This window comes from Periplaneta americana, chromosome 16, assembly GCF_040183065.1.
Source record: "Periplaneta americana isolate PAMFEO1 chromosome 16, P.americana_PAMFEO1_priV1, whole genome shotgun sequence".
Classification (NCBI taxonomy): domain Eukaryota; kingdom Metazoa; phylum Arthropoda; class Insecta; order Blattodea; family Blattidae; genus Periplaneta; species Periplaneta americana.
Window position 1 is genome coordinate 63,637,687 of NC_091132.1, and position 18,720 is coordinate 63,656,406.

Consider the following 18,720-nt stretch of genomic DNA (forward strand, 5'->3'; position numbering starts at 1 on the left):
GGCGGCGGTATAGTCAGGCAACAAGGACAAGTAAAGCACCAGACAGATACTGCAATATGTCTATTGTATACAAGATGTTTAAAAGTATCCAATATTTTAAGAGGTGCTAGTATGCATCAAAACAAGAAAATAATGTCTAATAAACATGGTTCCTACAACACATACTTTCGAGATCTGAACACATGTTCATAGGAGGTGCTCAATGTGACGTCCATTCATGGCATTGGATTCCTCTATCCCTCGGGTAAGGAATCACGCACTCTTTGAAATTTGTTTTAAAACGTTAATAAGAAAGTCCTGATAACGATCTCCAGTTAATCTCTGCGGTAACACGTATGGTCCTATTAATCTTGATCGAGAATCGGCGCTGATGCCTTGTTTCTTCAACTGCATGGGGATTTTCATCAGCCCACACATGCTGGTTACGAAAATTCACAACACCATCTCTGCTGAACCCCGCTCGTATCCGCAACCAGACTTTTGTTTTCAGTATTCCTTGCGACGTATCATTATTCCATACCAGGTGTTTCAACTACTGTATGATTATCTGGTAGTCTGCTGTATTGTATATAGGTCAGAAAGTAGAGAGAATTTTAACTTGAAAATTGAGGTTTTTAAAGGAACTTTTAGTGACACTATGTATGACTGAATTGGCAACTCTGATTGGAGTTGACTTTTCAGTATGTGAAACCTGACCGTAATCTATGAATCAGCAGTCGATGCTTCCGGCGAATTTCCTCAGTCACAGATCCCAGTCACCTAAACTTTATGTACGAAATCTTGCTGCCAAGTTTGCTGTAAAAATTTGATGCCGTCATAAACAAGTTGCGTTAAGAATGTTGCGTTGCTCTGGGCTGCTGAAATTCTTGGTGTAGCCCATATACCCTAATAGCATTAGAGAACTTGAGTAGATTTTAATCTCGTTTAACTCAGAAGTAGTACCACAGCTGGTGACCTTTATGTCACGCATTTAACAACCTTCCGCGTATCCGTATTATGGCTTGTGACGAAAGCTGGTCTTGACGTAACAGAAACATAATTTAAAGGTACACTCAGGTCCAATGCCGACGGATGCTGCCCGTAACTGACAGATGGAAGAAGCTGTTAGAGAATGAGCTGTAATATCATCTTTCCACTTTGGAGATCCTGACTCAAATCCTGTAAGGATGAAATAAAATTTGCAGTTAATAATTATAAAGCTTAATTTGCTTCATGGTAATAATTTTACCATCAAGAGATCCATCTGTCTTTTCACTGTTGAGACTTCCACACCCTCTTACCTAGCATCTCGTTTTGTTTACCTTTCACTACCTCGAACCTAGAACATGTACCTTCTCTCTATTCCTCTTCACAGAACAACCTTATACTCATCATCTTTCAGCATATCGATTCCATGCCTCTGGATTTCTCTCCCTGACCATATCAGACACTGTCGGACAATATCAAAATTCAAATTTAAATTAAGGAATCACATTATAGTTCATGCAATTGCTTGTTGAACATCTGTCAGATGCGTAACTTCAGCTTAACCCATGACATATAATAAATATTGTAACTATGCTGATAATTTTGCATAGTAGACATAAGACAAATTGTATTGTATACTTATTAATTTCAATTCAGGAATCCGCCCCTGAGCACGAGTTCTCCTTTTTCAGGGGCGAGCTAAAGTTTTTTCTGCTTATATTATATGTTATGTTATAATTATTAGCAAAATAATAAATAAATAAAATCAGTTTTACCCTTAATGTGTAATGCATTTATTATTATTATTATTATTATTATTATTATTATTATTATTATTATTATTATTATTATCATTACCATCATTGATATCTTTTTTCCCCCTTGTATTAGCTCAATGAGAGCTCTATAGTGTTCTTTGAACCTGTTGACCCTCTACAGGGCTTTAATTTAATTTGTATTATTTTTTTTCTGTGTCTGTATTTTTTCTATTTAAGTGTGCTATCTGGTAGGGTGGAATAGAAGGCCTTATGGGCTTAGTATTGCCAGATTAAATAAATAAATAAATAAATAAATAAATAAATAAGTAAATAAATAAATAAATAAAAAATAAATAAATAAATAATGTACGATATTTCCGGAAATGTGGGTGCACGCTGCATGTTTCAACCACAATATTTGGAGGACTAAGTAATTTAAGCTAGATAAGGTCACAAATGAAGACAAAACAAACCACGAAAGGTAAACAAAAAGACATAGAAGGAACAGAGCAGAAACTTAATTGGTAAATTCACGCTAGACGAATGAACAGTAGTGGACTAGGAAACATGGCACGATGGGTCACTTGTTGAATAGGCACAGCAAATGTTTGGAAGAAGAAGATAGGAAGTTTGAGAATTCTTTCCCTAATTTGGTGTGTAGATTATGATTTAGCTGCTTCTATTTATTATTTTACATCAATACCTTGTGGTGTGCCGAATTGTAGATACTGCGCTGCGTATGACCCACAGCAAGCTCTCGGCGTAGCCGGAGTCCGCGGGCCTTGCGGTTTCCCTTCAATGTATTCTTCCAGTAATTACGTTGCTAATACAATGCTAAAAGACTGTTTTATTCTAACAACCTATTCATGTTCGTAATTTAACTTATTACTTACTTACAAATGGCTTTTAAGGAACCCGAAGGTTCATTGCCGCCCTCACATAAGCCCGCCAGCGGTCCCTATCCTGTGCAAGATTAATCCAGTCTCTATCATCATACCCCACCTCCCTCAAATCCATTTTAATATTATCCTCCCATCTACGTCTCGGCCTCCCTAAAGGTCTTTTTCCCTCCGGTCTCCCAACTAACACTCTATATGCATTTCTGGATTCGCCCATACGTGCTACATGCCCTGCCCATCTCAAACGTCTGGATTTCAAGTTCCTAATTATGTCAGGTGAAGAATACAATGCGTGCAGTTCTGTGTTGTGTAACTTTCTCCATTCTCCTGTAACTTCATCCCGCTTAGCCCCAAATATTTTCCTAAGCACCTTATTCTCAAACACCCTTAACCTATGTTCCTCTCTCAGAGTGAGAGTCCAAGTTTCACAGCCATATAGAACAACCGGTAATATAACTGTTTTATAAATTCTAACTTTCAGATTTTTGGACAGCAGACTGGATGATAAGAGCTTCTCAACCGAATAATAACAGGCATTTCCCATATTTATTCTGCGTTTAATTTCCTCCCGAGTGTCATTTACATTTGTTACTGTTGCTCCAAGATATTTGAATTTTTCCACCTCTTCGAAGGATAAATTTCCAATATTTATATTTCCATTTCGTACAATATTCCCGTCACGAGACATAATCATATACTTTGTCTTTTCGGGATTTACTTCCAAACCGATCGCTTTACTTGCTTCAAGTAAAATTTCCGTGTTTTCCCTAACCGTTTGTGTATTTTCTCCTAACATATTCACGTCATCTGCATAGACAAGAAGCTGATGTAGCCCGTTCAATTCCAAACCCTGCCTGTTATCCTGAACTTTCCTAATGGCATATTCAAGCGCGAAGTTAAAAAGTAAAGGTGATAGTGCATCTCCCTGCTTTAGCCCGCAGTGAATTGGAAAAGCATCAGATAGAAACTGACCTATACGGACTCTGCTGTATGTTTCACTGAGACACATTTTAATTAATCGAACTAGTTTCTTGGGAATACCAAATTCAATAAGAATATCATATAATACTTCCCTCTTAACCGAGTCATATGCCTTTTTGAAATCTATGAATAACTGATGTACTGTACCCTTATACTACCATTTTTTCTCCATTATCTGCCGAATACAAAAAATCTGATCAATAGTCGATCTATTACGCCGAAAACCGCACTGATGATCCCCAATAATTTCATCTACGTACGGAGTTAATCTCCTCAAAAGAATATTGGACAAAATTTTGTACGACGTCAACAAAAGTGATATTCCTCGAAAGTTACCACAGTTCGTTTTGTCCCCCTTTTTAAAAATAGGTACAATTATGGACTCCTTCCATTGTTCTGGTACAATTTCCTTTTCCCAAATAGCAAGTACAAGTTTATAAATTTCGCTATATAATGCACTTCCACCCTAATTTAACTTATTATGTTCGAAATATACGTATGGTGTCATAGTATGGACCTATAGAACCTACTTGATCATACAAATAGCGATTCACAAGTAACGGAAAAAAAGAACGTAAAATTATATGGCTAACCGATAACTAACAAGCAAGCAGCCTCATGGGGGCAGATAAAAAAGTTAGTTTTTTTCTTCCACCGTGTTAATAATGTCAAAACAAGTGCTTGTACAAATTTTTGCTGCTCGACTGCAATTACGAGACCGTCCAGGAAGTGATTTTCCCTGGGGCAGTTTACAGAAAGAAAACACAATTTCATGGAAAGATTTATTGAAACAGATACAGCAATTGTTGCGCTATTTTTCGACATATTCCCCATTGGAATTGAGGTATTTGTAATAACATGGGATCAATGTTCTAACTTTTTTTTTCGTATAAGTCAGCAGCCTGGGATCGGAACCAGTGTGTGACAGCCGTCTGCACCTCTATGTTGATAATTTCCTAGTTGACACTAGTATAAATGTGTCCCAAGCTTCGAATTCAAGAGCACTCAGTTTTGATCTGAATGTAGTGTCAGATATCTGGCCCAATGAAAATTCCTGTCTTCAATTTTGCATCACTTTTCACTCTCCCAAACTTCTCATTACTAATTCCACAATTTGGGACATCCGGCCTACATCTACGGCTGACCACTAGCATCCAGAATACAAAGCAGAAGTTAAATTAAAAATAAAATACAATATGATTTGCGGAGAGAATATGGAACAATGATAAATTTAAAAATTAAGTACAATTTGATTTCGAAGAAACTTGAGATGAAAGTACAATGAAAAGTAATGAAATGAAGTAAAAAATGTATTTATTACGCAGTGTTATACAAGTGATTGTGTAAAATGGATAATGAATCTCTCAATACCATCAGACAAATTTTGTTAATGTCCTCACTAAAGCCTTCACCACCATGATTCAGAGCTCACACAGAGTTTTTCATGAGGCCGAGTTTAATGTGAAGGGGCGGAAGAAATATCTTCTTTGTGTCAACGAGCGTCTTGTGTTAAAAATTAAAAATGTTATTATTTTAAAATTGTGAAGTGATAGAAAAAACGGACTTCAGACCTGTAAACAGCACACTCAAATTAGGGTTGGTACACTTGTTTTTGTTCAGTAGTAATATCACAATAAAATAAATAAAATTGATCTAAATGTATTAAAAAGGTAAAAATTAAAAAAAATGTTACTATTTTAAAATTGTGACGTAATAGATAAAACGTACTTCAGATTCGTAATCAGCACACTCAAATTAGGGTTGGTACACTTGTTTTTGTTTAGTAGTAAAATCACAATAAAATAAATAAAATTGATCTAAATGTATTAAAAATGTAAAAATTAAAAAATGTTACTATTTTAAAATTGTGACGTAATAGATAAAACGGACTTCAGATCTGTAATCGGCACACTCAAATTTAGGGTTGGTACACTTGTTTTTGTTCAGTAGTAAAATCACAATAAAGTAAATAAAATGGATCTAAATGTATTAAAAATGTAAAAATTAAAAATGTTATTATTTTTAAATTGTGACGTGATAGAAAAAACGGACTTCAGATCTGTAATCAGCACACTTAAATTACGGTTGGTACACTTATTTTTGTTCAGTAGCAAAATCACTGTACTCCACGTACTCAAAGGAACCAGACTATGACTGATTTGAAACGAGTAGTGACTTTCTTCAGGTGGGACTGCACATAAAGGATTACGGAATCCGACCAGCTGGTGATATTACAGCTTCTAAAAGACCGTGATGATTAATGAAATCACGTTCGCTGTATTTGTTAAATTGACACCAGAACGAGTCCCAATACGAAAACGGTGAAATCAAATTTCTCAACATTAAAGTGCTGCCAACTTCTTCTGAGATCTAGCCCATACAATCTCTTTTAACCAGTGAAACGTATCGAGACATATTGAGTACATTTACAAGAATGACTTTCACAGATGCAGCTTCCAAAGAGAAAATCTTCTAGTTACTGGAGGATCCTTAATGTGAGATTTTAGACGGATTACTGTGAAATGTAGTTTACCTCAAGTGGAATGCGGATTTGTTTGTATCGTTATTAAAGTTAATTAATTAAATAAATGAATAAATATTAATTCTTCACTTTCGGGTTCAGCCTATCTCACTTCACCGTAATTTCCTTCATCTACTTACAGTACATTGGTCAGTAGTTGTGAAGCTTCTAGACCTCTATAGTATTCTGTCACTTTCATTGTATGGCAATACTATCTACATAGTTCTTTTTACAACATTGTTTATCATATAAGACTAGAACTTTAAATCTTTTCTAATATCTCATCATAACATCAATTAAAAGTTCTTTAGAATTTTACCTCAACAGATATGGGTTTGTGTTAGTCATCATTAATCATTGTGTTATCCCATAAGCCCATATTCGTCCGTTTTCATATTCTCTCTCGCTATCATATTATTAATACTCGATCACAACGCGATAACATGCTAGAAATTCCACTCTACACATCATCTCTGTATTCCTCATCTTTCATTGTTACTATCTCTCGTCGATGGAACTCTCTGCCTCCTGAAGTCAAGGGCTGCCGAACCTTCAAATCTTTCAAACCCAAGTTAGAAAATTGTCTTATGACGAGTTGCCAAACCAACTTACTGTTATGACAAGTGTTGTATTACATGTTTACATGTATTCACTGTATTTGTTATATTCTAGTAATGTTTACTTTATTTTATCTGCTTTAGTTTCACCATATTTCCCGATAACGGTATATCTATAATGTGATAACTTGAGCTATACACAATATAATCATCATTTTCCTTACTGTGTGTACCTAAAAATATTACGTTCATTGTATTTTTGTACTTCACTATATTATTATTATTATTATTATTATTATTATTATTATTATTATTATTATTATTATTGTTGTCTTATATTTTTATACTTGTATCTCTCACTTATTTTGACATACCGGTACTGTTTGCGTTTAGATGAATGTGTTTACATTATTTCTAATATACATATTGTGAATTTAGCCTCCGATATTGTTTCCGGAACCATACCTTAGGAATTACATTTATGCGGTTTTAACCACTATCTCTTAAGTATCATTTATTGTTACAGCATATATTTTTATCCGTAAATTATGTCACGGACAGCAGTTGCCTTATAAAATGAAACATTGTATATCGCAATAATCTTTAATAATAATTATAAAATAATAATAATAATGATAATGATAATAATAATGATAATAATAATAATAATAATAATAATAATAATTTATTTAACCTGACAGAGTTAAGGCCATACGGTAAAACTGCGATACAAACAAAAATTACAAAGTAAAGTACACTACAATTTTACACTCAAAACTGAAGTACATATAGTGTAAACAACAAGTCAGTATTATGTATATGTATATGTATGTATATGTATTATATGCGCGCATAGTTGAGAGGTCCTGGGTTCGATTCCCGGTGCCGGTACGAATTTTTCTCGTATTTAATAGTATGTAAGTGCATATTATAGAAATAAGGACTTCAAGACAGTAGGGTTTCTACATGTTGGATGCTCAAATAGTTATTTACGTAACTCCTTAAGGGGTTAGGTATAGCTTACAGCAGTAAAATTTTTGGAAATATTCAACATTTTCTTCCTCCATTACTGTATCTTGCAGGAGATAACTGTTGCGAATAATCATGACGCGTATTTAAGAAAGGGATGTGAGATTTCAAAAGAAAGTAAATGCTATTGTAACAATGTAACAATGAAAATTATACAAGATATTTAAGAAACAGTGCAACAAAAGTGAATTAACTATTTATGTAAGTAAATTAAGTAAGGAAGTTAATGCGAACTAACAGAAATACCATACGTATCTTTAATTTATTGACTTCAATTAGGTAAATTCAGGCTTGTATATATAATGCACATTACAGGGCACTCCGATCGAAATTGAAGATTTGTTTGATATTTTATGTCTCTGAACTGACGCTTTTCTATGTGTGTGTTTTCAGAAAAATGATTTGAAGTATATGTTTTGTGCTATGTTTCTGTATTATTTTGAATATTATATGTTGAAGTCAATGTTGTGGTTATAGGAATAACATCCAATAACTCAGACCCGTCCATAAAAGTATGACGAAGTTAGAATTTATTAATTATTTTGAGGAACGTAATTTGACTATGACAACGCGTAAAATACAAATTATATCATATATACACAATAGAAAAAGAATATATAAACAGAAAATAATGTAACAAAACAAGGAAAAGGCTAATAATTGAGTCCTCATACTACGTTTATCATGGGAGTCTGGAAAGTAACTATAACATAACCTCAGAATGGGACTGATTCTATGATACGACCACATCAAAGGAATGGGGGGACAATATTAAAATGGATTTGAGGGAGGTGGGATATGATGGTAGAGGATGGATTAATCTTGCTCAGGATAGGGACCGATGGCGGGCTTATGTAAGGGCGGCAATGAACCTCCAGGTTCCCTAAAAGCAGTAAGTAAGTAAGTAAATAAATAAGTAAATAAGTAATAATAACAATAATAATAATAATAATAATAATAATAATGATGATGATGATGATGATGATGATAATAGTACCTAAAGGTACGGTCACACGTCGCTACTTTTGCTGAGCAACTTTTGTACTGCAGCTGCAAAAATTGCGTGTCGTGTTCACACGTAAGCCAAAAGTAGCGCGCTGCACGCTACTTTTCGTGCTGCGCAACCCGAGTGCAGCAAAAGTTGCAACTGGAGGTTGCGAGTCTGTTCACACACAAGGCGCTACTTTTGCAGCCGCAGTCATGCTGTAGGTTTCCATCTCCGTGTTGACTTCTCAATATACATTTTGTGGTTACGTTCGCATTATTAAGAAACTCATGCGAAAGCTTACTTATCTATTATTTGCTTTTTTATCCTAACTAGTATTCAGAAATTGGCATTATTTTTACTATAAAGCTTTTAAAAACGCCTATATACTTAAATGATAAGCAATAGCATATTCACCTAATCAATGTTGGAAACCCTCCTGTTTGAAACAATCTACGGAAAATTAAAAAAATGAATTATATCGTCAGTAAATATGCTCAGACTGTGTTGTGCATTTAATAACTGTTACAAATAATTTATTTTCGTCACATCTAACATTAAAATATATCCAAACAATAAAAGTATCATTGGCACATTTGGGTGGCAACACTGGTCGTAACTGCAGCAAAAGTTTCAACAAAACCGATATCAAAAATGCTGCGGCTGCAACCCTGAGAACCCTGTTCACACGTCGCTACTTCTAAGCCGCGCGCAGCATGAAAAAGTAGCGGGCAGCAGGTTCGGCAGCCGCTACTTTTCGGGTTGCATCGTTGTTCACACGTCGCAGTACGAGAGTTGCGCAGTTTTTTGTACTGCAGCGCTGTAAAAGTAGCGACGTGTGACCGTACCTTTAGATATCAGACAAGAAGATTAATTCATAGGGTGTACGTTGTTGTTATAAATTGAAGAAAGACGTATGAAAACACTATTATCAATTTACTGACGCAATGAAACAGACTTGAGTTAGTGGCACATCTAAAACAACTGGTGCCGTCAGACTTAAATCACTTGCAGGCGTGGCTGCATATCTGAAGTAATGGCTAACATGTTTTTGTCACGATCGAGTACAGCTATCTAATTTTATCTCATCTTATATTCAGGTACATATGCAACAAACTTATTTGCTTGGATATTCCTCAGCATTTGCTTTCATTTCTTCAATTTGAGGACCAGTGCATAAATGCATCGAATGCACAAATCGAAGATTGTCGTTCTATGTATGTAAGAATTTCATGAATGAACTTCCGGATCAGAATATCGTGATTCAAATATTTATGATTTTCATTTCATTATTATTATTATTATTATTATTATTATTATTATTATTATTATTATTATTATTATTATTATTTGATTTTCACATACTTCTTAGACTTACTTTAAAGTAACATAGGCTATAAAGATTTGTTCATAAAAAGTGAAACAATCTCTTCAATTCATAACTTAAAAGTTTAATTAATTGAGATTACCTCATATAATCCTGTGCATATAAATAAATCAGTAATTGAATGAATTAACTAATTAATTAATTAGATGATGAAAGAAATAACAATGATATAAAGTTATAAAAGAAGGATTACAGGAAGAAGTTGAGGGATAAAAAAATGAAAGTCAAAAGAAGTTATCAAAGGAATAAAGGAAGGATGAAGAAAGATATGGATAATGAAAGAAAATAAGAGAAGAAATGAAGTAAGACATTAAGAAGGAATTGAAAAGGAATGAAGGATTGAACATGGAAATAAAGAGAAAAAGTATGGGAAGGGAATGAAAGTGGAAATGTTACGAATGAAAAATGAAGAAGAGGAAAACGAAATACAGAAGAAAATATAGGAAGTGATGGAGGTAGAAATAATGGAACAAAGCAAAAAATAAAAGAGAGAAGAAAGAAATATAGAAGAAAATGTAGGAAGTGACGTATATAGAAATAATAGTACAAATGAAAAATAAAGAAGAGAAAGAAAGAAATGAAGAAGAAAATTTATGAAGTAATTGAGATAGAAATAATGATACGAGTGAAAAATGAAGAAGAAAAGAAAGAAATGTAGAAGAAAGTGTAGGAAGTGAGGTAGGTAGATGTAAAATAAAAAGAACGAAATCCAGAAGAAAATGTAGGAAGTGATGTAGATAGAAATAATAGTACGAATGAAAAATAAAGAAAAGAAAAAAGAAATACAGAAGAAAATTTGTGAAGTAATTGAGATAGAAATAATGACACGAATGCAAAATAAAGTAGAAAAGAAAGAAATGTAGAGAAAGTGTAGGAAGTGATGAAGGTAGAAATAATGAAACGAATAAAGAATGCAGGAAAGAAGAACGAAATAAAGACGAAAATACGGGAAGTGATGAAGGAAGAAATAATGATACGAATTAAAAAAATAGAGAAAAACGATGTACAAAAGAAAATGTGAAAAGTGATGAAGATAGAAATAATGTCAGGAATAGGAAATGGAAAAAATAAAGACGAAATACAGAAATATGGGAAGCGGTGAAGGTAGAAATAATGGCACGAATAAAAAATGAAGGAAAGAAAGAAGAAATACAGAAATATGGGAAGCGTTGAAGGTAGAAATAATGGCACGAATAAAAAAATAAAGGAAAGAAGGAAGAAATACAGAAAAAATATAGGAAGTGTTGAAGGTAGAAATAATAGTTACGAATTGAAAATGAAGTAGAAAAGAACACCATACAGAAAAAAATATGAGAAGTGATGAATTGTAAAGGAAAAAGGACGAAATGAAGAAGAAATTTTGTAAATGAATGAAGGAAATAATAATGGTACGTAGGATAAATAAAGGAGAAAAGGACAAAATGAAAAAGAATTTAATATGAATTAATGAGAAAGAACTATTGGTAGCACGAAACTTGAAGAGGAAAGGCACGAAATGAAGAAGAAATTATATGAATTATTGAAGGAGGAAATAATGGTATCAATGAAAAAATATTAAAGCAGGAATGACCATGAAAAGTAGACAATGAATTTGGGAAGAAATGAGAAATAAATAAGGGAAGGGATGCTGAAGGATGCAAGGAATAAATAAAAGGAAATAAATGAAGAAATTTGATAAGTGAGGACTGAGATATAACACAACAGACACATGCCGGACTTTGTAACATTAAACGGAATATATAAATTATGAAACATATGTCTCAGCTAAAGCAAAGTTTTGATATGCATTCATGTCACTGAGTAGACCTGCAAGATAAACAACGCAATTGATATAATCGGTAACAATAACCTTAACTCTTGACCAGAGCTAACAGAAAGAATGGAATCATCAGGGACTTCGGTTATAGGCTGACATCTTCATAGAAGCCATGGCCAGCAGACTGGCACTGACCTACATTAAAGAAATACACAACATGTTTGGAGCTGGGGACTGTAAGGAAGTGGACTTCACATCGCCCTGTACCAATTAGGTACGTGGCCACATATTAATTAACCCCTCTCTTAGTCGCCACATCAATTTTGCATGGCACTGACCTCCATATACCGCATGCTGTACGGAAGTAAATTTAATATGGTCCATTAGAAGCCGTGAAAACAAGTGTCCGGATTTCACACCAAAACTGACCTATCCTTACTGACTTTATTCGTGATTTCCCTTAGTAAATTTCAAGTGTAGGGTAAGGTTGCCTAATTCCGTGACATATTTAATAAAGTCTATATTTATGCAAAAATGTAATAAAATTTTTCAAATGACACCTAAATAACGTTATTTGGACCTTTAGTTACAATTTTTACAACATTCAGTGTCAACAGTTTCACAAGTTTTGTATATAATATATGATTCTTCATTGTTATACAGTGGCTCCTAAATCCGTAACAGGGATCCAGATTCCGTGATAGTGGTTTCCTAATTCCGTGAATGATATCCTAATTCCGTGATAATAAAATAATCCTCATTAACTTCTCAGAAAACAAACGTGTATATGGAAAAACACATTAAAGTCATGGTATATTGTTTTAATATGGATTAAGCAAGAAATTACAACATAGAAAAAGAGCCTAAGTGACAAATTTCATGGAAAATATTTGTGTAACTATAGGGATACATATTACATATTAATATATTATAAACAAAATAAACTGAAAGTTAAATTCAATACAAAATTAAATTTGAATAAATTGAATTATAACACAATTATTTCTCATTATTTATATTCCTAACAACAGCAGTAATTAAGTTAAATATATGCACTATTATTTTATTATAATTATTATATTTGATGTTTTCTATAAATTATTTCTATTATTATTTCCACGAACTATTTTCTTCCATAGACATTAATTTTCACAATTTAGCGTTGGCATCACTCGTCGAGTGAGCCAGGAAGGAGAAATACGAAAATAAATCCGAAAATGGGAAAGCTCCTGTAGCATTGTTATTGTCTCATAATGTTTAATTCAGCTGACTTTAATGTACAATAATATATCATTTTTACAATGCTATATTAATTCTTACCTCAAATATAAAATGTTTCTTCAGGAGCGTTCACAAGAGAAAGAAAAACTTATTGGTCAACCATCTTTCACTGAACAAATGTTCTGCAGTCGACTGTTTCTATTCAAAAGGCAGGTAGTCAATAGAATTGAAAACCAGACATCCCCTGGCATCTGTTAGGTATTCCAAAAATATTAAGTCAGAGACCACAACTCCATGACAGTCAATTGAAATTTTATCGTGGGATTAAGGGTATCACGGAATTAGGCAACTTTACCCTATAACTGATCAATGCTGATAATGATTGTTTCACTCACCTTAATGTGATTTTTTTAAAGTGGGGAAAAATACAGTAACTTGTAAAATATCTTCTTTCAAATTTCAACGGAAATTTCGACGTCTTGTAAACAAATTACAATTGTTGTCTGATTGACGTAATATGTACCTATGTGATACTTACAAAAGGCTTTTCAGAGAACCCGGAGATTCATATAAGTCCACCATCGGTCCCTATCCTGAGCAAGATTAATCAGTCCCTACCTTCATATCCCACCAACCTCAAACAAATTTTAAATTATCTTCCCATATATGTCTCGACCTCCCAAAAGGTATTTTTCCCTCAGATCTTTCACCTGACATTCTATATACATTTCTGGATTCGCTCATATGTGCTACATGCCCTGCCCATCTCAAACGTCTGGATTTAATGTTCCTAATTGTAAGGTGAAGAATACAATGCGTGCAGTTCCGCGAAGAGTTGCTTTCTCCATTCTCCTGTAACTTAATTCCTCTTAGCCCCAAATATTTTCCTTAAGTGCCTTGTTCTCAAACACCCTTAACCTCTGTTTCTCTCCCAAAGTGAGAGTCAAGATTCATAATACTATAAAACAACCGGTAATATAATTGTTTTATAAATTCCAACTTTCAGTTTTTTTTTTAAGCAGACTGGATGGCAAAAGATTTTCAATCGAATAATGGCACACATTTTCCATATTTATTTCGCGTTCAATTTCCCCCCGAGCGGCATTAATATTTATTACTGTCGGTCGAAGATATTTGAAAATTTCCATCTTTTCATAGGATAAATTTCCAATTTTTATATTTCCATTGTACCTGAGTCATTTTTACTCCCTCACAATGAAGTTGATGATGAAGTTTATACGTTGGCTAGACTGCTAACCTTCAGTCAGCTGTTCATACTGTAATGTATGTACTTTATATTAAGATTTAAAAAAAAAATATATATTATTTTCAAAATATAGGCCTACTATCGTACAAAAAAAATACTGCACAGTAGTGGCAAAAAAAAACCGGACCGACCCTTGTAGCTAATTTCAGAGCCTTGTTCAATCCAGAGCACGTTAGATTGGTAACTAAGACTTTCGTGGTTCGAATCCTGCCTGGGAAGGAAACTTTTTTTTTTCATTCCCAATACTTTTCGATTGCAGCGATATTTTACTACTTAATTAACTTATTATTCCCAGAACATGAATTTTACCACCAATCGAAGAGTTTTTCAAACTTTCCCTCTTTCTACAAAAAGCACTTCCCAACCTTGTATCGTAATATACTATTACAATTTTGAAAGTAGTGTTGAAATTTAACATGTTCATAAATTAATTATCAGGGCTACGATAATACTAATATTCCTGGGGATACGATAATTCCAATGTTAATGTTTCCTGCTCAATAATCAGTCTGCCTAATATATGAGTGGAAACACTCTTCGTTCTTTGAAAAGTCCTCTATCTATCACTAATTCAATATTGGCAGCGGCTGTACGTACGGTTGTGTATGAAAGGCCGCCGCGGACGCTCGGCCGGCTCGCCGCCGATCTTGACGACGACGCGGTGCGGCTCCGTGGGCTGCTGGTAGTAGTGGTGCGGGTGCTGCTTCACCAGCAGGTACTGACAGTCCGTGTGGCTGTGGCTGCTGGGCGACAGCGCTCCCGGCGACTTGGTCTCCGGCAACTGCAGGCTGCGAGACCTCCTCACGCGGTTGCGGCCGTCCCACGTGTGGTACCCGTGCGGTGCCGGTTCCGGCATTCGAATCAAGGTCTGCTGCACCTGCTGCTGCTGCTGCTGCTTCTGTTGCTGTTGTTGCTGCTGAAGTTGTTGCTGCTGAAGTTGTTGCTGCTGTAGTTGTTGCTGCTGTAGTTGTTGCTGTTGAAGTTGTTGCTGTTGAAGTTGCTGCTGTTGAAGTTGTTGCTGTTGCTGCTGCTTGGCGATCGAGTGGCTCACAGAACGTCTGAACGCCTGCGAGGATCCAGTCCTCCCCGTGCAACTGCTCGACGAGGAAGATGATGACGATGACGAGTCATTGGAGACGAGTTTCTTATTGTTTCCCTCGGAGCCCGGCGATCGTCTCAGAGGATGAGAGCGGTGATCCGTCCGCTGATTTTGGTGGTGTAGCCTGATACCGTCTCTATGACGCATAGAGGACGGCGATATTTTGTCCCCGTTGACGAGACTCCGATCTTTGGGCTGTAGTCCCGCGCCCGCAGCGGGAGTGTCCGGTGACGAATTGATAACAGTGATGGAGGAGAAGGCGCTCAGGTTGTGTGACGACTCCCTGTTCTCGTCCTCGTCGCCGTCCTCGTAGCCGCCGATGGACGAATCGGTCTCCGAGAGCCGCGGCATGGCGGCACGAGTGTTCATGCTGCTGTCCAAGCTGCGGAACCCGAACGACGACGACGACGAGGACGACGAGTCGTACTTCTGGAACTGGGAGCGGCGCGTACCGCTGGCCGTCGTGTCCTCCAGCGACTTGGTCTGGGGGATTCGCAGCGGCGGCTGCTGGGGAGTCCCCACCGGAGAGGGCGTGAGTCTCCGGGCGCGGATGGAGCCAGGGACCATTGTCGTACGCGGAGACGGCAGGGTGCTCCAGTTGATGGGCGGAGGCGGCGACGGGGGCGGGCTCACGATGTCGCTGTCCACGATGGCGTTGGAACGGGGGAGGAATGGCGGCTTGCCCGTGTTATTGCGCAGCCTAGGCGCTGTCTGATACCTGCGGCTCGGGTCCTGGAACGCCGGCGGAGGCGAAATGATAGGCGTAATAGATGGCGGCGACATCGGGTCGCCGGAGATGGTGTGATCTTGCGGAGACGGCGACGCACTGCGGCTGCTGATGCGGTGCTCGAACTCGCGTCCCTTGGTGATTCCGATGGGCAGCGGAAGGAAAGCGGGCCGCTGCTGCTCCTCCGTCTTGTTCAACTCCGGAAACTTGCCGGGCTCGCTGTTGCTGCAGTGGTAGTCGGAGAGCTTGATGCCTCGTCGCGACGGCAGCGTGCTGGCGACGGCGGGGGCGGCGCTGGTGGTGACGGTAGGCGGCAGGATGCCGTAGTTGGCTCGGCGGTTCTCGTCTAGGGAGCGCTGCTGGACTTGCACCCAGCCGGAGCGGCCCAAGTACACGCCGTCCACCTCGCGGTCGCACCAGCGCACGGGCGACAGCTCCCGGCTGCACGTGCCGTTGTTTGCGCCTCCTCTGTCGACCGATGACACGACGTTACCGGCGATGAAGAGCGCGGCCGGCCCGGCATCTCGGCGCCGAGCGGAGGGCAGTGACGCGTAATTCGTATTGCGGCTCTGCTGCGTCGAACTGCCCGAGTACTTGACCTGCAGCGTGGGAATAGAGCTCACCACGCTGCTGCGAGACGGGGGCCGCGACCCCAAGCTGCTCGTGGTCGTCGTCTCCCACGGCTCTGATGTGCTACGCAGGTGCAGGATCGACACGTTGGGGCCCCTGCGACAGTCAAACACAGACCATGAGACAGAGATCACATTGATTTGTACTGGAATAAGAGAAGTGGTAAATTACTCTCGAAACTTTATCAGGAATACTAAAATAGCTGCAATCTTTTGGAGATGAATTAATGCAAAGAGAGGTTGAGAACTGCGTGGAGTTGAAGAGAAAAGTGGAGCTTCCACGACAAAACTCAAAACAACAGTAAATTTGAAAAAGAAATAATAATCAAGACTAGTTATAAACTCAAAGAACAGGAATAAGTAATTCTGAGACGATGGAAATGTTCCATTTTATCAAATGGTCGCATTCCTGCCGAAAACTGTACCGATCCCCAATTATGATGAGCATATTAAAATAAATATAATACGCTATAAGTGTTCGCGTAGGCTTCCGCGGCTGGTGTACATGGTCTGTGGATAAGTTTCGGGGCTTCTACCGCGTTGTCTTGATGTTGGTGGCTGACGTTTCGACCGCTGTGTGAAAATGACCACAATACAGCGGTCGAAACGTCAGCCACCAACACCAAGACAATGCGGTAGAAGCCCCGAAACTTATCCACAGACCATAATACGCTTTGTTTATTTGTTTATTTATTTAAAATTCAGTTCAGTTCAAATGAATTGAATTGAGTCCAGTTCAGTTCACTTCTGTTCAATTGAATTGAGTCCAGTTCAGTTCAATTCAATTCGTTCATTCGTTCGTTCGTTTATTTATTTATTTGTTGTAAATGGAGTTTGTCTTACAGAAAAATAAGATGACCACAAAGATCCATGATGATAAAACAGACTAGAAGTCGTGAACAATTAAAAAAAAACATAAACGATGAAATTATAATATACAATTAGCATAATAATTCATATAATCTGAGAAATTAGAAAGTGTTAAACAGATGATTGTTTACTGTTTAATATATGTCCTGAATCCTTCAAAATGTTTTCAAGATTCTCTCTGTGTTGGTGTTTCCTCAAACCCAGTTGTTGGAGTTACTCTTTAGTTCACTTAAAGGATGTCCCACGAGCACCAAAAGTAAAGCCCTTATAGATACCGGGACCATTGCCTTCCACAGGGACAGTCCAACATGTAAAAGATAATTTAAGTCACCACCAACGTTTTCAGTTCCTGCTTGTGCTAGTACGGAGGTGTGACGTAGCTGTAACGTACACCAAGCGAGCAAATTGGTCCCTTTTTCTGTACCTTCTATGAATGAGGTTTCCACCCTCTCAACCATGCATTGTAATGATCGTGCAATAAAATAAATACATTTTTGTGTCTTTGTCTAGCATTCTGTATTAACTGATTGATTCTCAAAAATGGTGATGAATTTGATTCCCACGAAATAAAAATGACTGGATAATTCGAGCATTCTGAATACGTTGTTAAATAAAGATGTGAAGAATGACACGGAGTGTAATACTGAAACAAGTAAGGTTCCGAACGCACCGTCCTAACCCTGAGATCTGCATCTTAGCATCCGTCTGAAGACCCTTCACCGTTTTCTCTTTCTGATCGCACCTTAACCATAACCAGTCATTCCAATCCTCAATACGTGTCGGTCGTTACGTTTGTACTCTGCTGACCTATGGTAAGGGTAAGGACCTCTTTAAGGAGCGTCACATAGTTGAACAAACTGTTATCGATCTTCGTGAATTTTTGTTAAAGAAACTGAGACACGATGCAGAGTGAAAGCTATAATTTGCTTCGCCATTTTTTTCCGATAACGTTAGTCTGTGATCACAATATTTTTAATGACTGTGTGGGTTGTACGATATAGTTTTTTACGTGACTTTGTCTGCAGGGAATACATTAAGGAGCAACTCTATTTCACTGTCGTCCCTTGT

At 37.2% G+C, this 18,720-nt stretch overlaps 1 protein-coding gene across 1 annotated transcript in view; it reads right to left on the bottom strand.

The window, feature by feature from the left end:
- LOC138691390 (uncharacterized) overlaps positions 1-18,720 on the bottom strand; it is a 1,027,639-nt gene that overhangs the window by 77,829 nt on the left and 931,090 nt on the right. Inside the window, exon 6 of the mRNA XM_069813303.1 lies at positions 14,925-16,879. Within this exon, the coding sequence (XP_069669404.1) occupies positions 14,925-16,879 (1,955 nt within the window). The remainder of the gene's footprint in view (positions 1-14,924; positions 16,880-18,720) is intronic.